The sequence below is a fragment of the Aotus nancymaae genome, unplaced genomic scaffold (genome assembly GCF_030222135.1).
Source record: "Aotus nancymaae isolate 86718 unplaced genomic scaffold, 86718_ANA_hifiasm-v0.15.2.pri h1tg000004l, whole genome shotgun sequence".
NCBI classification, from domain to species: Eukaryota; Metazoa; Chordata; class Mammalia; order Primates; family Aotidae; genus Aotus; species Aotus nancymaae.
The window spans coordinates 14,967,806-14,991,513 of NW_026988415.1; the positions used below are offsets into that span (position 1 = coordinate 14,967,806).

The 23,708-nt window shown below is 37.4% G+C and overlaps 1 protein-coding gene across 6 annotated transcripts in view; it reads right to left on the minus strand.

Annotated features, from left to right (window-relative positions):
• The window catches only part of PHF6 (PHD finger protein 6), a 66,658-nt gene that overhangs the window by 20,721 nt on the left and 22,229 nt on the right, over positions 1-23,708 (minus strand). For 5 of the 6 annotated variants that reach the window (XM_012474313.3, XM_012474314.3, XM_012474312.3 and 2 more), the window contains exons 6-9: positions 5,910-6,079; positions 5,597-5,740; positions 4,088-4,192; positions 1,872-2,005 (exon numbers count right to left, since the gene is read on the minus strand). In XM_012474313.3, the coding sequence (XP_012329736.1) occupies positions 1,872-2,005; positions 4,088-4,192; positions 5,597-5,740; positions 5,910-6,079 (553 nt within the window). The remainder of the gene's footprint in view (positions 1-1,871; positions 2,006-4,087; positions 4,193-5,596; positions 5,741-5,909; positions 6,080-23,708) is intronic. The other variant, XM_012474317.2, reaches the window with a different exon arrangement.

Consider the following 23,708-nt stretch of genomic DNA (forward strand, 5'->3'; position numbering starts at 1 on the left):
TATTTTATTTAGAATTTTTGTATATTTATAAAAGTGAGATTGTGGCTGAGCGTGGCTTATACCTATAATCCTAGCACTTTGGGAGGCTGAGGCAGGGAGATCACTTGAGCCCAGGAGATTGAGACCAGTCTGGGCAACATAACAAAACTCCTCTTCCTCAAAAAAAAAAAAAAAAATTAGCTGGGTGCGATGGCATGCACCTCTAGCCCCAGCTACTTGGGAGGCTGAGGTGGGAGGATCACGTGAGGCCAGAAGGATGAGGCTGCAGTGAGTCATGATTGCATCACTGTACTCCAGCCTGGACAACAGAGTCAGATCCTGTCTCAAAGCAAAAAAAGGGAGATTAGACAGTCTACAGTTTGTTTTTCTTTTAATGTTATCTTTGTTAGGTTTGGTACCACAGTTATGCAAGCTTTACAGAATAAACCAGTTAAGTTGCTATGTGCTGAGCCTCTTAAATAACCTTAGGATTATTTGTTCCTTAAAGGCTTTATAGAACTCACTTGAAAACATTTGTGCCTTTATTATTATTATACAGAGTTTAGCAAATTTTATAATACAGCATTAGCACCTTACGTAGGCACTGAAAAGTCTTGGTGACTGCTTGTGTACATTGTCTTTTACACGGAATACTAGACCCTGAAGTTATTGGTTCATTGCATTCTAGGCATGTGAGAGTGAGGAAGTGCTTTACAACTCTGAAAGGCAAATCAAAAGTTCAAGAGTCCCTGCCAACTTGTACTCCAGTCAATTAAACAAATGGAACCATTCCAGAGATACATTAATACCACCTAGCCCAAGGTAGCATGGGTAAGTGGAAGACCCATAAAAAAGAGGGTGACCCCCAATCCCAGATCTTCAAACTTTATTTTTTCACCATATTCTCAAGAGACTTTTTTGCCTTCTATCTACCACAACCTACTCTAAGCTACCGAAAATTCTCACCTGGACCACCAGCACTAGCCTCCTAACACATCTCCCCATTTCCACCTCTGCTTCTGTCTCACCCAGGGCTCTTGCATATGCTGTTCTCTCTGCCCAGAATACCTCCCCTGACCAAGGCTCACCTTTGTCCTTAATATCTCAGCTTAAAGCTGAGCACTATTTCCTTCAGAAAATTCTTAAACACTCCCCACTACAGACTAGGTTAGCTCTTCCTTCTTATATGCTCTCATAACACTTTGTAACTTCTTTAGTACACTTATGCTGCTATGTTGTAATTGTGTATTTGTCTGGCAACTTAAATAATAGGTCTCTCCCAATAGACTGTAAGCTTCATGAGGACAGTGTATGTAGTGGTTTCTTTTTTTTCTGAGATGGAGTTTCGCTCTTGTTGCCCAGGCTGTAGTGCAATGGCACAATCTAGGTTCACTGCAACCTCCACCTCCTGGGTTCAAGCGATTCTCCTGCCTCAGCCTCCTGAGTAGCTGGGATTACAGGTGCCTGCCACTATGCCCAGCTAATTTTTGTGTTTTAGTAGAGATGAGGTTTCACCATGTTTGTCAGGCTGGTCTCAAACTCCTGACCTCAGGTGATCCACTGGCCTCAGCCTCCCAAATTGCTGGGATTACAGGTGTGAGCCACAGTGTCCAGCCCAGTGTATGTAGTTTTGATCACTGGCCTATGCCCAGCTTCTAGCACAATGGCTGGCACATAGGAAGCATAACTAATATTGGATGGATGAATGCTAATCCAGGGATATGTAGTCAGAGGAAAATGCCAATTGCAGTATATTCCTTACATAATATCTCAGTATTCTATACTTAACTAAACACCACCTAAGAATAGAGATAGGGTAAACTAATGTCATATATTTAAGGGTCGTTACTTACTAACATGTTTAGGGAAATAGACAATTGTTGTTTTCTTACTTGTAAATTCCTCGTGACATATTTTCAATGTATTTAGCTTTGTCTTGTACTCCACAGTGGTAATGGTAAGTCTTAACACAGGCTTTTATTTCACATCCAATAGTAGCACCAGGCTGACTGCAAAGTGTACATTTCTATATAAGGAAAGAGAAATAATCATAAGCAGTATTGCAAGAAAACAGCAGCCATTTTCTATTGAAAAAGAGTACACTGAAATTATTATATAGCATATAACTTAAATAATGCTGCAACTTAAACCATACTTTGATAAGCCCTCTGATATTGTCATCCCCTGATGTTTCTATTATTTAACATTTATAAACTGCCGGCTCGTTAGAAAAACTACTGACCATCGGAGGTCTGACATCTAAATGTAGATAAGATATGCCTCAATACTGCCAAATACACAGTAAGAACGGTGTTGTATATTTTAGTGGTTGACTTCTTTTCCTCCCTAAGATCAGATCCTTTCATATTATGATTAGGGGAAAAATATGAGAAACCAGAAAAGCAATCCCCCGACAGAGGAATCACTACCAAGTAGACAGAAGTGCAGAGGGAGACTAAACGGGCTGAAATCTTTTCAAGACTTCTCAGTTTGGCCTAGATATGCCTTGCCTGAAGAATGTTCGGAGATTAAAAGATACCTGTTGAAAAAAGGGTTTCAAGTCAAATAAGTTTGAGAAAGGACAGGTTAAGCAGATCAATTTATTGCAGGACTTCTCACAGTCTTTTCCCAAGGTTGGGGGTGTAAACGGTTTTCAAGTTTATTGAAATCTAGATGCCTTTTTATTTCTGGAGGGGTGAGGGAACATCTTGATGGACTAACTTCCTTTGGAGCACACTTAGGGGAAATGCTAAGTTAATGTTTGCTGCAACCCTCAATGGTACAGAGGTAAACAATAAGTTGGTAAGATAATTGAACTGTTATCTTAGTCACCTATTTGGACTTTAGCTGTATTATACAACACTGCTCTGAATGATATGATAAAGTGGTTTTTCCTTTGTCTGTTATAAAAGTCTCATTTTTAGCCGGGAGCTCATGCCTGTAATCCCCGGACTTTGGGAAGCCGAGGCAGGTGAATCACATGAGTCCAGGAGTTCATGACCAGCTTGGCCAACATAATGAAACCTTGTCTCTACTAAAAACACGAAAATTATCCAGGCATGGTGGTGCAATGTCTGTAATCCCAGCTACTTGGGACGATGAGGCACGGGAATCACTTGAACCTGGGAGGTAGAGGCTGCAGTGAGCAGAGATTATGCCACTGTACCCCAGTCTGGGTGACAAAGTGAGACTCTGTCTCAAAAAAAAATTGTAAGGTATAATGACATTGTGGGTAAGAAAATGTCCAATTATTGAGAGATGCATACTGAACTATGTGGAGGTGAAGAATGTTCAGAGATATGAAGTGATATGAAGTCTGAGGTCTGCTTTAACATACTTCAAGCGACAAGAATAAACAGCCTGTATGAAACAAGTGCCACGAATTGTGGTAACTGATGAAGCAAGATGATGGACAGATGCCTGTTACTAGGCTTTCCAATTTTAAAATGTTTGAAAATTTTCCCAAAAAAAATTAAAATATTAATTTCTACAGACAACCGACATGTCATAGCATTCATGAGCTTTAAAGGAGTAAGCAACCTTTAGTCACTGAAGAGCAAAAGAAAAAAAGAAAAAAAAAAGGAGTAAGTGATCAATAAAGATGCCAATATTTCTTAGAGCTACTTGTTGGTAATTCAGTATGTTTAACAACATGAGACTATGGGACATTTTATATTATTTTATACAAAAAACTTTTAAAGCCATGACAAACACTTTAAGAGGCAGCCCTGTGTATGTGTACTTTAAACAGAAAGCCCCGAAAGAATTTTCCTTTAAGCAAGCTTACACAACGTAACATTTTAAACTTTATAAAGTTTGTCACATTCACATCTTCATTAATTTTATTAAAGGGCTTGCAAATGCCTTGAAATATATATAAACCCTCTCAGTATAATTCTCTTAGGTAATGAACTTACACGGAAAGAGAAATAAGTTTCAGTAACATCAGCATCCTTTATTATATTACAAATAAGTCAAATGTATACTTTGCTTTAACATATGAACTAGTTTATATTAAATTTTCCAACTGGATAAATTTGGGATGTACTCTAAATTTAAAGCAGCAAGTCAAGTGTGATGTTGCATAACAAATATAAAAACTACAGACCATTCTTTTTCCTCGCTTAATCTCCTGAAGTACAGTTTTAATATCAAAGTCTCCAAATTCTGCTCTTGATGTTGTTGTGAGCTGGACTGTGCCAGAAGAAAACAACTAGAGAAGAAAAATGCAGGAATATTAACATTCAGAAACCTTATGAGAAAAAGATTAAACATGATATCAAGTGTGTTATATTTAATTTCCAAAGAAAGATAATCTTTCCTTAATAATCAAGCATCTGCTCAAATATTTTTAGTATATTCACGTTTGATTAAAATATAAACACTTTTCTACAAGGGTGGGGGTGTAGAGTAAACAGTTTTCAAGTTTATTGAAATCTAGATGCCCTTTTATTTCTGGAGGGGTGGGAAATAAGACAAGGACTGCCAATGTAGAGCCAAGATGAAATAGCCTGCTTCAAGCAATGAAGATTTCAACAATGTCACCCTATTCTCAACTATTTTACACTTCCACAAAGTTTTAAAAAATAGTTTAAATTGGCAAATTTCAATTATAGATGCAGATCAGAATCATTTGGGGATTTTTTTTTTTCAAACTGGACATACATGAGATCTATTCTACAGGGGTCCTAGATGCACATATTTTGGAAAAAGCTTACCATGTAAATCTGATATACACTCTGGTTAAGAACCTCTGACATAAAAAATGTAATTATAAAAACCTTATCAATGGGATGAGTCATTCAATATAATCAAAGTCAAAGACATTTATGTGTACTGTAAGTCAAGCCTGGATCTAAGGATGTCAAGATAAAAACTCATCTTATTCTTATCTTCAAGGAATTTAAGAGTCTGTTAGGGAAGATTATTTCATAAATGAATGATTGTAATATAGTGTGTTAAGTGCAATAACAGAGATAATTATTAGGTTATAGTGAAAGTCTAAAATATCTTTCATGACAAGCTTATAAAGACAAAATTTTTACAGCTATGAAGTAATTAATTATGGATTATCCTAAATACAGTAACTATAACTAGAATTACTTCAAATCCTACTAAAACATAAACGCTATAATTTAACAAAATCTAAACTTTATTAAGATTTGGGATTACAAGATATACTATTCATAACTCTAAAATACTAATTCTGGTGGGGGGTAGTTTTTGGTTACTAGCTAAATGATTTTTTTTTTTTTTGAGACGGAGTTTCGCTCTGTCACCAGGCTGGAGTGCAATGGCACGATCTCGGCTCACTGCAACCTCCACCTCCTGGGTTCAAGTGATTCTCCTGCCTCAGCCTCCCGAGTAGCTAGGACTATAGGCACACACCACCACGCCCAGCTAATTTTTGTATTTTTAGTAGAGATGGGGTTTCACTATGTTGGCCAGGATGGTCTCCATCTCTTGACCTCGTGATCTGCCTGCCTCTTTTGTTTATTTTGTTTGTGTTTCTTTGATTTTTTTTTAAAAATCATTTGGGCTTTTAGATCACAGGAGAAACAAAGAAAAACAAACAACAACAAAAAAACAAAATTGGGCTTAAAAGAACCATGCTTACCATGCACTTATAATGGGCAGCTGCCTTCTTGGCATTAAATATATGCAGCTTTCCTCGTGCTTCATTTTCTTCCTCCCCTACATGGCAAAATCCACATTTAGGCCTGGTGTCACTAGGGCTGCTTCTGTGTGGAGACCTATCTCTCTGCAAATGTAAAAGAAAAAAAAAGAACTTAAAAAAATTCATGAAAATATGCTATCAGTATTTCAAGCTTATTTAACATTTCAAATGATGAACTTTACCTATAGATAGTTTAGATGAAATATTCATGGTACAACAAAAAGTAAGAATCCAACAGCTTTTTTTTACTTACATAGGAACTACTTTCCATTTCATCTGTTCCATGGGAGGACGTGGACCTGGTATCTTCTGACAGCCCTTTAAAATTAGTTTTTCTTGGCCTTCCTTTGCGACTTTTCTTTTTACTTTTAGGTGATGAGGGCTCCAGTTCATGTTCATTAAAACTTTCCTCTAAATCAGCTGCTTAAAAATGAACAAAAGCTTTTTAAGGACCAATCTCAAAATAAGTTATTAGTTCACGAGGCTTTAGGACATACGTTTCTCCTTAGAATGAAACTGTCTTCAGAAATGAGGAGAAATGGTCTGTGGTATGCTCAATACAGCAACCCAATGTTTCAGATAAATTCAATAAAAATCAAATACAAATAGCTTATTAAATTAAGTTTTAGAATTTGCTTTTGCATTATTTGTTTTTTACCATAGGTTTCAAAGAGTTTGTAAAATTAGAACATTTACCTAGAAAATACACTTACTATAACTTGGAAAACTAAATGAAAATAAAGTAGATATATCTGTGCAATCCAATGTAGTAGCCACTAGCAACATGTGGCTTTAAAAAATTTAAGTCATTCATAATTAAATAAAATTAAAACTTCAGTTTCTCAGTAACATCGTATTATACAGCACATATACAGACTGTTTTCATTGTCACTGAAAAGTTCCTTTTTTTTTTGAGATGCAGTTTCGCTCTTGTTGCCCAGGCTGGAGTGCAATGGCACAATCTCAGCTTACGGCAACCTCCGCCTCCCAGGTTCAAGCGATTCTCCTGCTTCAGCCTGAGTAGCTGGGATTACAGACATGCGCCACCACGCCTGGCTAATTTTTTGTATTTTCAATAGAGATGGGGTTTCTCCATGTTGGTCAGGCTGGTCTCAAACTCACAATCTCAGGTGATCCACCTGCCTCAGCCTCTCAAAGTGCTGGGATTACAGGCGTCAGGCACCGCGCCTGGCCAAGAAAAGTTCTATTAGATGACATCGGTCTAGATTACTCTTTGAACTATCATGAAAACTGAATGAACAAATTCAACAAGGAATTCATTTACAATTGACCTAATGGATCAAATAGTTAAATAAATATTAAGTACAAAAAGAATTTCTAATACAAGAGGTAAAAAATATATGTTGCAAGTTAGTTGCATATGCTTTAATGAATTAAGCAAAACTTATGCAGAAATTTGAGAACTGTATTTCTTGGTAATTTGAAAATAATTTCTACCATAGTGAAAGGTGTTTCATTCAGTAGTTTACTACAAATATTTTATTTATCAAGGGCCTCTGTATATCATAAGATAATGTATTAAAAATGTTCACTTGCCATAGGGTCAGACTATGGAAAGTCTGAAGCACAGCTCTTATATCTTCCCTGTTTTTTCCTTTACCACATTATTGATTATAATTCTAGAGACTAATTTCTCAATGAGAAAGCATACCAACTCCTGTTCTCAGATGTTAATATCTTTCCTACTACTTTGAAGGTTATTAGAAATGAAAGCACATTTATTAAAAGAAAAGGGCAATTCAGTTGGTATACTTGAATATATATAAATTAAGAGAACCACAAGTATTAGGTTGTTTACAAAACAGTTAACCATTTACATAAGCACAACTTCACATAGCTGTGATAGGACTTGAGGGAGTTAAGGGGGAAAGGTAAAAGTTACTGGATAGTGTTTTATAGGCAACAAAACAAATTCATGTGAATAACTCTTCCTGTGAAAATAGAGAAGTCAATTAAAGATGTTTTCTATCCTTAACACAATAGCAAATTTCACGTCAGAATATAGTACTTAATTTAAATATTCAAACTGACAATTTTTAAGACATGGAATTTCACTAAAAGCTGTTAGAATTACTTGCACTTGGCCGGGCACAGTGGCTCACACCTATAATCCCAGCACTTTGGGAGGCCGAGGCGGGTGGATCACGAGGTCGGGAGATCGAGACCAGCCTGGCTAATATGGTGAAACCCTGTCTCTACTAAAAATACAAAAATTAGCTGGGTATAGTGGCATGCGCCTGTAGTCCCTGCTACTTGGGAGGCTGAGGCAGAAGAATTGCTTGAACCCGGGAGGCAGAGGTTGCAGTGAGCCAAGATCGCACCACCACATTCCAGCATGGGTGACAGAACAAGATTCTGTTTCGAAAAAAAAAAAAAAAAAAGAATTACTTGCACTTGCCAAATTTAAAAAATTCTCAAGATGAAAAAACTGTTTCAATCATTCTAAGATATCTATGTGTATGCATATATAAAACATATTCTGTTATGTACATATGTATACATATATAATATATTCAGTTATCTATTATGAAAACAAATATCACTAACACCATACATAACACTGTATTATTAAACATCCATAAAAATTACTTAAGAACTGATTCCATTATCAGGCCAATGTAACTAGTTTCCCACATGGCATATTTGTTCTAAATATGAAATCATTCTGCAAAAAATTTTAATGACTTTAACATCAATAGTGAAAGTCAGGAAAGATTCATATATTTAACTATATTAAAATTTCAAACTTCTGAAAAGTATTAATAAAAAAGTGGTAAATTAAAAGGCAAACAATAAACTGGAAAAAGGCAGGGCGCGGTGGCAGAGGCAGGTGGATCACTTGAGGTCAGGAGTTCGAGACCAGCCTGGTCAACAAGGTGAAAACCTGTCTCTAGTAAAAATACAAAAAAACATTAGCTGGGCATGGTGGTGCATGCCTGTAATCCCAGCTACTAGGGAGGATGAGGCAGGAGAATCACTTGACTCGGGAAGTGGAGTTTGCAGTGAGCCGAGATTGTGCCACTGTCTCCAGCCTGGGTGACAGAGTGAGACTCAGTCTCAAAAATAAAATAAAATAAACTGGAAAAAAAAAATAAATCAAAAAATTCTGCTTCTGCTGTACCTATGAAAAAGAATTAGTATCGTTATGATATGATAAGCTCATACAAGATTAAAACCCAAATGGAAAAGTGGATCAAGGATATAATCAGATAATTCACAGAATATCAGTAGTTACTAAGCATAGTTTAAAAATATTTAACTTCTCCAGAATCAAAGTGCAAATTAAGTGATATATCATTTTCGCCTATCAAAACAGCACACTTTAAACAGTTATTAAAAGCTAAAATGAAAACCACAATGAGATACCATCTCACATCAGTCAGAATGGCTATTATTAAAGAGTCAAAAAACAATAGATGTTAGTGAAGCTGTGGAGAAAAAAGAACATTTATACACTGTTGGTGGGAATGAAAACTAGCTCAGCCACTGCGGAAAGCAGTTTGGAAATTTCTCAAAGAATGTAAAACGGAACTACTATTTGACTCAGCAATAGCATTACTGGGTAACAAATCATTCAAAGGGAAACAAATCGTTCCACCAAAAAGACACATGCACTGGTATGTTCACTGCAGCACTATTTATAACAGCAAAGACAAGGAATCAACCTAAGTGCCCATCAACAGTGGACTGGATAAAGAAAATATGGTTTGGAATGAAATACCCTGCCACATGAAACACCCTGTAGCCATAAAAAAGAATGAAATCATGTCCTTTGTGGCAATAGGGATGTGGCTGGAGAATTACTGCAGGAACAGAAAACCAAATACAACATGCTCTCACTTATAAGTGGGAGCTGAACAATGGGTTCTCATGGACATGAAGAAGGCAGTAATAGAATCTGGGGACTACTAGAGGGAGGAGAGAGGGAGAGGGGCAAGGGCTGAAAAACTACTGGGTACTATGCCCAGTACCTGGGTAATGGCATCATTCATACTCCAAATCTCAGTCTTATATAATATACTCAGGTAACAAACCTGCACGTGTATCCTCTAAATCTAAAATACAAGTTGACAAAAAAAAAAAAGCTACCACAAACCCAACAAAACATGTGTTAGAAAGAAAATATAAAACAAGTGCCCCAGCCGGAATCCCTGTAATCCCAACACTTTGGAAGGCTGAGGTGGGTAGATCACTTGATGTCAGGAGTTCAAGACCAACTTGGCCAACATGGTGAAACCCCATCTCTACTAAAAATACAAAAATTTAGTCAGGTGTGGTGGCACATGCCTGTAATCCCAGCTACTCGAGAGGCTGAGGCAGGAGAATCGCTTGAACCCGGGAGGTGGAGGTTGCAGTGAGCCAAGGTCGTCCCATTGCACTCCAGCCTGGGCGACAAAGTGAGACCCCCATCTCAAAAAAAACAAAACAAAACAAAAAATAAGTGCCCCTAAATGGAGAGGCAGACTGTTTCTGAAGGAACATGATAAAACATCAGCGCTTACTAATCTGACTTAATGAATTGAAACTTAAAGTTGATTCTGTGGTTTTCTGGAAAATGAACAAAAATATACAAGATGGAAAAAAGAATACACAAGAATATTTTTTAAAAAGAAGATATGAAAATATACTATAAAGCAATAGCAGTTAAACTCCTGGCACAAGAATAGACATATATCAGTGGAAGAGAATCTCCAAATTTGAAAACAGACTCACGTGCACATGAAAATTGAAAGTATGATAATAGTGGCATTTCAGATGAGTGGGAGAAGACAAAATGGCACAATTGGCTATCCAGTTTTTTAAAAATGGATACCTCATACCATATTAAAAAGTTAGAGATGGATTAAAAATCTAATTGTAAAGTAAACTATGAAAATAATAGAAAATAGAGGATAATTTTTAAAAATAATCTTGGATCAGGACATGTAAGAAGCCACAAAGGAAAAGACTTAGAGATTTGACTAAAAATTAGTAACTTTTGTACAGCTAAAGGCACCATAAACTAAGTTAAAAGAAATAAACTGGGCCGAGTGCGGCCTGTAATCCCAGCACTTTGGGAGGCCAAGGTGGGCGGATCACCTGAGGTCAGGAGCTTGAAGCCAGCATGGCCAGCATGGCCAACATGGTGAAACGCTGTCTCTACTAAAAATACAAAAATTAACCAGGCGTGGTGGCGGGGCACCTGTAATCCCAGCTACTCAGGAGGCTGAGGCAGGAGAATCACTTGAACCTGGGAGGTGGAGGTTGCAGTGAGCCAAGATCACGCCACTGCACTCCAGCCTGGTGACAAGAGCAAAACTCGGGCTCAAAAAAAGAAAAAAAAAAGGAAATTGGGAGATCATTTGCACATAGTGACAGAATATCTATATTATAGAGAACACCAGTGTATCAATTTTAAAAAGACAAATCCCAAGAGAAAAATGCACAAAGGATAGGAAAAGGCAAATCACAGAAGAAATATAAATGACTAAAAAAACATGAACAGAGGCCCAACTTCACCAGTGATAATGAAAATTAAAATTAAATGAGATAATCAGACAAAAATTAAAGACTGATAATATCTAGCACAGGTATGGGAATTAGACTGTTGGTGGGAACATAAACTGGGTAAACAGTTTCAGAAGCAATGTTACAGTACTCGTCCCCATGTTAAATGCATAGACCTTTTGACTTGGCAACCCCATTTCTAAGACTTTATCCTACAGAGTCACTTGTATAAGTACATAAGAATATTATGTACAAGGGACATTGTTGCAGTGTTATTTGTAATCATGAAAAAACAGATATAACCAATTTTATTAATAGATAAACCTTTAGGCCTGGGTGCAGTGGCTCACACCTGTAATCCCAGCACTTTGGGATACCAAGGCAGGTGGATCACCTGAGGTAAGGAGTTCAAGACCAGCCTGGCCAACATGGCAAAACCCCGTCTCTACTAAAAATACAAAAAATTAGCCGAGCATGGTGGCACATGCCTGTAATCCCAGCTACTCGGGAGGCTGAGGCAGGAGAATCGCTTGAATCTGGGAGGTAGAGGTTGCAGTGAGCCAAGATTGCACCACTGCACTCCAGCCTGGGCAACAAAAGCCAACCTGTGTCTCAAAAAAAAAAAAGTTAAATCCTTAAATAAACTATGTTTCTATTTATTCTATGTAGTATAACACAACTGTTAAAAAGAATGTACTAGCAGGGAAGGAGGTCTGTGATATGTCACAGAATGAAAAGAACAAGTTGTATAATATCAATGTGTATATATAGTATGATGCCATTGTGTTTTTTAAAAAGTGTGTGGGCCGGGCGCAGTGGCTCACGCCTGTAGTCCCAGCACTTAGGGAGGCCAAGGTGGGCGGATCACAAGTTCAAGAGTTTGAGCACAGCCTGATCAACATGGTGAAACCCTGTCTCTATTAAACATACAAAAATTAGCTGGGTGTGGTGGCAGGCACCTGTAATCCCAGCTACTGGGGAGGCAGAGGCAGGAGAATCACTTGAACCCGGGAGGTGGAGGTTGCAGTGAGCTGAGATCGTGCCACTGCACTCCAGCCTGGGCAACAAGAGCGAAACTCTGTCTCAAAAAAAAAAAAAAAGTGTGTGAATGCATCTATAAGTCTATATGTGTGTATAAAAACTGGGGGAAGATATATACGGAACTGTTATTACTAGTTACTCCTAAAGAATGTGAGTTGGGAGTGAGGAGAGGGCTTTTTTAACCACTTTAATTTTAATAGTACTTTTGTACTATTTAATACTTTAAATAATGGGCAATGTGCTGCTACTTTTATAATTTAAATAATTTATAATATCCAAAGTGGTGAAAGGCGAGGCAGGGGAGCTCCCCACTCCTGATGGGAATATATCCTAGTACAATCTTTGTGGAAAGTAATATGGCATCGTGTATCAGGAACCTTTAAAATTTGTACCCTTTGACCTAGTGATTTCAATTATAGGCATTTATCCTAAAAAAATTGAAAAAGCACAGGAAAATGAATACAAAGCTAATCACAACACCTCCGTTTACATTTTTCATGGTTGCAAACCATTGTGTTTTTCCCCAACTCAAAATTGTGAAAATGTTTTAACATTAAAAAAAAAAACTTTTCCTTTCTAATTATAAAAAGAACAATTTGCATAAAAGAAGTAAAAATTGACATGTGTGGTGGCTCACAGCTGTAATCCCAGCACATTGGGAGGCTGAGGCGGTGGATTGCTTGAGGTCAGGAGTTCAAGACCAGCGTGACCAACATGGTGAAACCCCATCTCTACTATAAATACAAAAATCAGCCGGGTGTAGTGGCGCATGCCTGTAATCTCACCTACTCAGGAGGCTGAGGCAGGAGAATGGCTTGAACCTGGGAGGCGGAGGTTGCAGTGAACCGAGATCGCGCCACTGCACTCCAGCCTGGGAGACAGAGCAAGTCTCAAAAAAAAAAAAAAAAAAAAAAAAAAGTGAAAATCTTCCTTTCACCTTCTACTTCCACTTGCTCTGTGCTCTCAGTTGGCTCCTTAGATTCCCTAACCTGCCTCCCTCCCTAACTTCCTGACATCCCTCCCAGGAAAGCACTGTTAACTGCTTCTTTTCTCAACCTTAGTGTATAAGAGCCTGGGTTTGAATCTTGGATCTTCCACATACTGTGTATCTTTGGACCCGAAACTTATCTCAGGGAGTTATTGAATGAATTACATGAATCAGTGCATGTAAAGTACTTAAAACAGTGCCTGGCACATAAGACACTTTCAATAAATGCTATTATTTTTTCCACATGTGCACGTTTTTTAAAAGGATATACACACGACTGGCATTGTAAGCACACTATTCTGCATCTTGCTTTTTCTGCTTAACATAGCTTGACAACTTTCCATGTCAGTATACAGGAATTTACCTCCTTCCATGTAAGAGCTAATAGTAATCCACTGTATTTAACCAGCCCCTTATGGTTATGACTTCTAAGTTTTCAGTGTTTTTGCTGTTACAAATGTGATGAACATCTTTCTCCACTTATCTTTGCTCACTTGTATAGTATCTTATCAGCTTTCATTCGTAAATATGAGTATGTAAGTTGGAAATAGAACAGTAAGAGCTAACATTTGAGCTTTTGAGTTTTCACAATACCAGATACGGTATGCGGTTTATATGCATTATCTCATTTGAGCCTCGCAATCACTCCACAAATTTGTAACAGTCATCTTCCCAACAACCCCGTTTTACAGATAAGGAAGTTTAGAAAGGTTAAGTTATTTTGCCCAAGGTCACAAAGCTAGAGTGTGGCAGAGCTGAGACAAATATATATGTCAGCGAATAACTACAAGTATGCTCTTAAAACAGTAATATTCATTGTCATGGAAATACACATTTCCATATGCTCCTGGACGTTAGAAAAAGAACAGTTATGCTTATGTATGCACATAATTGGTCTGGAAGGATACACAAGAAACTCACAGATAGCAAAAAAATTCAGAAACAGATACAAGGGCACAGGTGGGAGGAAAGCCTGATTTTTGTGCAATGTTCATGTACCTATTCAAAATAAGTATGATAAAAAGTAAAACTTTACACTTGTATTCACAGCTGTAATTTCTAAAAGTCCAGGCTAAAGTAGGTGACAAAATAGAGTTGTCCTCCTTCCCGAGCTACCAAACATTCCCAACCTCTTATCAGCAAAGCTTGCAGACATCTGTCACTTTAGAATGGCCAGGCCCCTCTCTGTTACCCTTCTGTTCTCTGCTGGTATGGCCCCTATGGGGAGGGGAATGCCCAGCTTACCAGGACACCAACTCTGTTTCTAGTATTGTAAAGCCCTGTCTGTCCCTTTCCTGATTCTCTTTTCCTGATAACCACTGTTTTCCTCATCTTACAACTTCGTGGATTATACTTCGTCTTCCTCCTCCTAAGTTCTCACATAGTTAACAGTGTGAAGTAGAAAGGATATCTGGACGGAACATCTGAAATTGTCACTTAGTAGGTCTTAATTTGATTGAGTTACTTACCATTCACAAGTGTCCTCATGTGTCAAATGGGACTAATGTTACTACCTTTCTTACAAGGCTGCTTTAAGAAATTACTTGTGAAAAATGCTTTGTAAACTACAAAATTTTATTTAATTATTAGTTAATACTCTTGGCATATCTTGTGTAGACTATAAGCTCTTTGTCCACATGGGGACTCTTTCTTAAATTTCCCAAGGTGCTCACACCTTAAAGGCACACAATCAATGATTGTCAGAGTTTAAAAAAAAAAAAAAAGAAAGAAAAAGGACAGGCATTAAGACAGAGGCAAGCATCACCACCTCTGCTTTGAATCTTCATGGTTGCTGCAAAAGGAAAGCTGGAGGTCACTCGCCCTGTCTTTTTCAGTGTAAATGTGACATGCATTTACTCTGTATTCGAGGAGTCAATTGTGAACTCAGCTTCCTATTTTTTCAGGAAAGGTATCAGGCAAATGATTTATGCATATATGTATATAATACATATACATACACATGCATATACAAACACATGAATATATAAATACCCATGAATATATAAATTTGTAGCGTACACCCAAAATATATTATTAAGTGTGCTAAAATGAAATCTGATGTCTGGGATTTACTTCAAAATAATCCAGATGAAGAAAGTGATTGGGGGGTAAAGATGAAATGTTATACTTTTATTTCTACTTTTGCTTAAGTTTGAAATTTCCTATAACGAAAGTCTGTACAATGTGCTAAATCAAAGATGAGCATACACAATGCCTCACACAGTACTCTGTGCATGGGTGGTCAATATATCTGGTGAATCAGAAAGAATATGGAGTCAGCTGGGTGCAGTGGCTCATGCCTGTAATCCCAGCACTTTGGGAGGCCAAGGCGGGTGGACATTTTCAATAACCTGACCTGAGGTCAGGAGTTCGAGACAAGCCTGGCCAACGTGGCTAAACCCTGTCTCTACTAAAAATACAAAAATTATTTGGGTATGGTGGCGGGCACCTGTAATCCCAGCTACTCAGCTGAGGTGGGAGAATCAGTTGAACCTGGGAGGTGGAGGCTGCAGTGCTGCAGTGAGCTGCGATTGCGCCACTGCACTCCAGCCTAAGCGACAGAATGAGACAAAAAAAGAAAGAAAGAATATGAAGTCAGTTCTACATGGTGCAAAGACCACAATATGAATACACTACTAAAATTTTCCAAGTTAAAGTACAGAGCATTTAAATTCCATTGTCATCTAAGGAAGAGCACATGAAAAGATGAATGGCGATAAAAGTGGGTAGAAGTTTAAAGGAATAATAATGATATAGAACACAGTATTTACAGACATCTTCAAGATATCATGGGTTTGGTTCCAGACTACCACAGTAAAGCAAATATTGCAATAAAGCAAGTTATATGAATGTTCTGGCTTCCCAGTGCATTTAAAAGTTATGTTTACACTATATTGTAGTCTGCTACATGCGTAATACCATTACGCATAAAAAAACAAGGTAGGTATCATCATTAAAAATACTTTATTGCTAAAAAATGCTAACAGTCATCTGAGATTTCCAGCAAGCTGTAATCTTTTTGCTGGTGGAGGGTCTTGCCTTCATGCTGCTAGCTGCTGACTGATCAAAGTGGTGGATGGCTGAAGGATGGGATGGCTGTGACAATTTCTTAAAATAAGACAACACTGAAGTTTGCCACATTGATGGACTCTTTCTTTTGTGAAAGATTTCTCTATAGAATGAGACGCTGTTTGACAGCATTTTACCCATAGGAAAACTGCTTTCAAAATCAGTCAGTCCTCTCAAACCCTGCCACTGCTTTATCAACTATGTTTACGGAATATTCTAAATCCTTTGTTGGCGTTTCAACAATGCTCACAGCATCTTCACCAGAAACACACTCTAGATCTCAAGAAACTACCTTCTTTGTTCATCCATAAGAAGCAACTCCTCATCTGTTCAAATTTGATCACGAGATTGCAGCAATCCAGTCACATCCTCAGGCTCCACTTCTAATTCTAGTTCTCTTGCTATTTCTACTACATCTGCAGTGACTTCCTCCACCGAAGTCTTGAACCTCTCAGTCATCCATGAGGGTTGGAATAAATGTCTTCCAAATTCCTATTAATGTCGACATTTTGACCTCTGCCCTTGAATCGCAAATGTTCTCAATGGCATCTAGAATGGTGAATCTTTTCCAGAAGGTTTTTAATTACCTTGCCCAGATTCATCATTAAAAAATCACTATGTATGGCAGCTACAGTCTCATGAAATGTATTTCTTAAATAATAAGACTTGAAAGTCCAAAGTACTCCTTGATCCATGGGCTCTCTGGACTGCAGAATGAATGCTGAGCTAACAGGCATGAAGACAACATTCATCTCCTTGTAGATCTCCATCAGAGCTCTTGGATGACCAGATGCATTGTCAATAAACAGTAATATTTTGAAAGGAATGTTTTTCTCTGAGCAGTAGGTGTCAACAGTGAGCTTAAAATATTCAGTAAACCATGCTGGAAACAGATGTGCTATCATTGATTTATAGAGCAGAAACAGAGTAGATTTAGTATAATTCTTTAGGGCCCTAGGATTTTTTAAATGGTAAATGAGCATTGGCTTTAAAATCACCAGCTGCATTAGCCCCTAACAAGACTAGTCTGTCCCATGAAGCTCTGAGTCCAAGCACTGATGTCTCTCTAGCTATGAATGTCCTAGATGGCATCTTCTTCCAGTACAAGGCTGTTGCATTGATATTAAAAATCTGTTGTTTTGTGTAGGCAACTTCATTGAACATCTTAGCTAGATCCTCTGGATAACTCACTACAGCTTCTAGTAGCACTTGCTGCTTTCGCCTTGCACCTTTATTGTTATGGAGACTTCTTTCCTTATATCTAATGAACGAAACTCTGCTGGCTTTAAATATTTTTTCTGTAGATTCCTCACCTCTCTCAGCCTTCATAGAATTGAAGAGTTAGAGCCTTGCTCTGGATTAAGCTTTGGCTTAAGGGAATGTTGTGGCTGATTTGATCTTCTATCTAGACCACTCAAACTTTGGCCATATCAGCAATAAGGTTGTTTCACTTTCTTATCATTTGTGGGTTCCCCGGAGTAGCACTTTTAACTTCCTCCAATAACTTTTCTTTTGCATTCACAACTTGGCTGTTTGGTGCAAAAGGCCTAGCTTTCGGCCTGTCTCAGCTTTCAATGTGCCTTCCTCACTAAGCTTAATAATTTCAGCTTTGGATTCAAAGTGAGAGAAGTACAACTCTTCCTTTTAGTTAAACACTTAAGAGGCCATTAGAGGGTTATTAATCGGTCTAATTTCAATACTGCTGTGTCTTAGAGATAGGGAGGCCCAAAAAGAGGAAGAGAGATGGAGAATGGCTAGTCGGGGAAGCAGCCAGAACACACACCACATTTATCAATTAAGTTCACCGTCTTACACGGGCACAGTTCATGGTGTCCCAAAACAATCTGTAATAGTAATATCAAAGATCACTGATCACAGATCATCATAACGGGTAAAAAAAAATCATGAAAAGGTTTGAAATACTGTGAGAATTGCCAAAATGTGAGAGACACAAGGTGAGTACATCCTGTTGGAAAAAATGATGCCAACAAGATTTGCTCAATGCAAGGTTGCCAAAAGTCTTCAATTTGTAAAAAATGCAGTATCTGTGAGGCACAATAAACTGAAGTGCAATAAGATAAGGTATGTCTGTACTGAACCACTGTTAAGAGTTGTACACACATTATTTTTCATTTTATCCTTACAATAATCCTATGAGGTAGGTTTTCTTAAAAGTCCCCCAAACTTTACAGAAGCAGTATCTGTAAATATCAAATAATTTCCCCCAGATCATGTGCCTAGGATGTGGCAGAGCTAAGATTCAAACACCGACCTTATTTCAAAGCCCATACTCATAATCAGCGTACAATATTGCCTTCCCAATACTTCATAAGACTATTCAATGCTACTCAACTTACAGGTTTTTAAAGAGCTTAATACCAACATCAAAATCTCCCTATATTTCCATTTAACCAAAGTAATGAAAACTGGAAACTACAGCATATTCTAGAGAAAAAGAACCAGGGAAAGAAAACACTAAGTGAGGGCTGGGCGCAGTGGCTCATGCCTGTAATCCCAGCACTTTGGGAGTCTGAGGTGGGCGGATCACCTGAGCTCAGGAGTTCAAGACAAGCCTGGCCAACATGGGTGAAACCCTGTCTCTACTAAAAATACAAAAATTAGCCAGGCATGGTGGCAGGTGCCTGTAATTCCAGCTACTTGGGAGGCTGAGGCAGGAGAATCACTTGAACCTGGGAGGCAGAGGTCACAGCGAGCTGAGATCGCACCACTGCACTCCAACCTGGGCAATAGGGTGAGCCTCTGTCTCAAAAAAAAAACAAAAAACAAAAAACAAAAACACCACTAAGTGAATATTAAAGCAGATAAAGTCTTCAAATTTACATAAATTATAACATTTTAAAGATACTTTTAATATAACTAGGGTGACCCTATTTCCTGAAACATAAACTGAGTTTTATCATTTGACGAACAATTTCTAATATAGTTTCAGAACTGTCCATTAGGGAATCCTGTATTTTATTCAGGTCCTTGAATAAAATACAGACTATAGCCTGCAAGGTTAGGCACAAAAGATTCCTATACACCATCTCAGAAAGCATGGGATTTTGTGGTCACTTAATCTAACACTTATCACCACTTTATCTTTTTAAATAATTTCAGACTTATAAAAAAGTTGTCATAAAAATTCCTGTATACCCTTCACCCAAAGTATTTTACAATATTTGCTTTATCATTCATTCCCTCTTAATATCCATACACATTTTCTCCTGAAAGGTTTGAGTAAAATGCAGCCATGATGCCCCCTTATCTCTAAATACTTCCCTGTGTCACCACTGTAGTTTAATGTTTGTCACATATCTGTCACTAAATTATGTCCTCCCCTACTCCAAAAAAACTAAAATTATATATATATATATATATATATATATATATAAATAATTTGATATATGAGGACACTTTGCCTTGTGAATGGTAAGTAAGTTAAACAAGTTAAGACATAGTGGATGGCAGTTTCAGACTTTCTGTCCAGATACTCTTTCTACTTTACACTGTTAAATGATGTGAGAACTTAGGAGGAAGATGGAGCATAAACCAGGAAGATGAAAGATGAGGAAAACAGTGGTTAGGAAGACAAGATAATCGGTAAAGGGACAGACAGGGCTTTAGAACACTAGGAGGAGCGCTGGTGTCCTGGCGAATTGGGTATTACTCTCCCCAATTTACCCCACTAAAAAACATTATAATCACATAAAATGGTTCTATTACTGACATCCCTACGTCATTCTCTGGGACCACAAATGCCTGTTTTCCTAAGTACTTTCATTCTCATTGTTCTTTACCCCATTAGGGCGTCCAGTCCACTGATGCCTTCTTGTTTCTTGTTCTCCTGCCTTCACTTCCCTCCCACCTTGCTCAAACTGCTCTCTTGCAAATATCCTCAACTCCCATATCCCTTTCCTTCTTTGTTAAGCTCACTTGGCAAGATCCCAATTTTTATTTACTCAACTAGCCACCTTCTCTATGCGCATACAGGATCTGGAATTACTGGTAGAAAAGTTACACAATCTGACCGATGGGAACCACTACATAAACTCATGGGTACTAACCTCAACTGGGCCTTCAACCTATTCTGGAAACCTCACATTTCTCCAGGCAAACTTCCTCTCTCAGTCTTCACAGCTATTCTTTCAAACATTCTCTTTCCTTCAGCTTCCAACCCTCACACCTTTCCCTAAACTCTCCTTCACAGAGAAGACAGACCAGATAGGAGCCACCTATCCTCTTTGTTCCCTCCCATTACAGCGAAAATGCCCTCCTATCAGAGGCCAATTGTTTTGCTTGTGTACTGAATCCTTTTTCCTTGACCTTCAATCTCTTCCTGCCCATAGCATCCTTTCTCATAAGGATCTATGTATCAATTCATTCTCCTCCTTACAAAAAAAAAAAAAAAAAAAAAAGACAAGGGCTGGGAGTGGTGGCTCATGCCTGTAATCCCAGCACTTTGAGAGGCTGAGGAGAAGACTGCTTGAACCCAGGAGTCCAAGACCAGCCTGGGCAATGTGGCAAGACTCCGTTTCTACAAAAAAAAAAAATTTAAAAAAACTACCCAGGCATGGTGGCAAATGCCTGTGGTTCTAGCTACTCAGGAGGCTGAGGTGGGAGGATCACTTGAGCCTGGGAGGTTGAGGCTGCAGTGAGCCATGATTGAGCCACTGGACTCCAGCCTGGGTGATACAGTGAGACCCTGTCTCAAAAGAATAAATAAAAATAAAAGGCAATTAAGTGAAAGAGGCCAATCTGAAAAAACTATATACTGTATGATTCCAACTATGACATTCTGGAAAAGGCTAAACTATGGAGACAGTAAAAATATCAGTGGTTGCCAGAGGTTTGGGAGGGAAAAGGGATGAACAGTTGGAGCACAGGGGATTTTCAGGGCAGTGAAATGATTCTGTATGATATTGTAATGGTAGGTACACATCATTATACACATGTCAAAACCCACAGCATGTACCACAACAAGAGTACACTAATTTAAACTATGAACTTTGGGTGATAATGCTGTGTCAATATTGGTTCATCCGTTGTTTCAAATGTACCACTCTGGTGTGGGATATTAATAGTGGATAGGCTGTGTGTGTGTGTGTGTGTGTGTGTGTGTTAGGGGTTGGGGAACAGGAGATATATGGGAACTCTGTACTTTCTGCTCAATTTTGCTATGAACCTAAAACTGTTCTAAAAATAAAGTCTATTAATTAAGGAAAAAAAGCCATCCTTTAACTTCCTTCTAACTATTGCCTGCCCCTTTACAAGCAAATGTATTAGGAGGCTTACCCATGTTACTATTAACATCCTACACCAGAGTGGTACATTTGTTACAATGGTAACAAATAAGAAAGCTGGCCTAGACATGTTTTCTTATATGTTTCAAATCATTTTATAGGCAGCTAATCTAAGCCCATTGCCACTAACAAGTACATACATACAGTTCCTGGGACTGGCGTTCTAATAACCTAGTGACATAATGATAGCTAAAAACTCCATATAGATTTTTAAAATTCCTTTTCAAATTCACAGTCCATTTTTTTTCTGAAGCAAAACTGATCACATAAGTTTTAGGTATTTAATATTCAATAATATTTTAATTGTGATGGGAAATTGAATTGCCATATTATGTAATTATTCTCAAATTTAATATTTCAAAACAGTTCATTTTATATAAAGCTAACATGGCAGACTGAATGATATATTAATAGTATTTATCATACTAAGTATTAGCAAAGTAAGTATTGAGACACAGATGGTAAACGACCAAGACATTACCATAGATATTAATTCCTCTTTGCTCTGGAGACCAGTGCAGTACAATTCTTAGAGACAATCCCTGAAATACAATCCTATAACCTCCCATCATAAACGACGATCATAAAGGAGAACATATGCTTCCCATTAGAACAATGGAATAATCGGAGTTCTATTTCTGACAAAGCACTCAAAATCAACTAAATTTGTGCTAGATCAATATGATAAAAGCCAGAAATCAATAAATATAAAGCTTTATTAATTTAAATTATAAAATTATTCTTTCAAGGTCCACAATATGAGTACAAACACACCATATATAAAAATGATACAAGCCCCCTGCTCAATGTTCTAGACGTACACATTGAATCCCAAATTCAAATTAATTGTATCACAAATCTGAAGTTATAATAATGCTGCCAGTTACATTAAAAGAAAAGTTGTCTTGAAAAGTATGAATTTAGATCTCTCACTATTAAGTTTCAGTGCTAAAACATGGCCCAAATTATTCTACTTTATACGGTTTGCAGTGACTTCTGCTTACCACTAGATGGTGCTGTCAGCTTCAGAAATCCAGGGAATAAAATGGGAGCTGTCTATATTAATCCGTATATATTAATCATCCTTTTTAATTATCTCAAATATCCTGTCTCAATGTGCTCAAACTTGTATTAATCAGATCATGAGTCTCAATCCTCAGCTTAACATACAGCATAACCTAGTCTCAATCCTGAGCTGAACTTGTATTGTTTGTATCTCAAAGGATAAATGCTTGAGGGGATAGATACCCCATTCTCCATGATGTGCTTATTTCACATTGCATGCCTGTATCAAAATAGCTCATGTACCCCATAAATATATACACCTACTCTGTACTTACAAAAATTAAAAATAAATTAACAACAAAAAAAACATATAGGGCAACTACAATCTTAAAGAGTATGAAATAAATGCACTGTTAAAATTGGAAATAATGAGAGGTGGAAAACCTCAATCTTTCACAAAGGATTTTCCAATTCAATTCTAGAATTAAGTGAGGAGAAAACAGAAGAAAAGCACTAAAAAGGTTTCTTCCATCATAATTTACCACCTCCAAAAACAATTTGTTATTTATCCAATTAGTTTACCTTAAAGACTAGATTTTGCTAACAACAGTATTTTTAATCAGCACTTTAAACTAATCTTGAGTCCAGAAGTGGAAACACTACTATTTTGTATCATGAAAGTCAAGATCTAGAGATCAAAAAGGGCCTCTAATTTTAACATGCAAATACCGTAATTAGGTAAATCTTTATAAAAGAAACAACTTCCTAAAACAACAGTGCTCAAACCATTATAATTCTAAGCAACGTATTCTCAAAAGTGAACAAAAATTTTAAATATCCCTAATCTAAATGAAGGGATAGAACAATCTCAGATTACATCTAAGCCATTTTATATTGCTAGTAAAAGTATCAAAACCATTTGTTTGAAAAGGCTTGAAACCAGTCAGAATTCAGTATCAGAGCCTTCCCATACCTTTCACAGACTAAGTACAATTTGGCTAACTACATATAAATGTGACTAACTTGGTTTTGTATAAATTTAATTAGAAATAAACCAAAAATAATTTTTAAAGTTTCTATTTTAAATTTGGTTACTTGTTAATACATTTGCATTTTTTAAAGTACTACAAATGTGAAT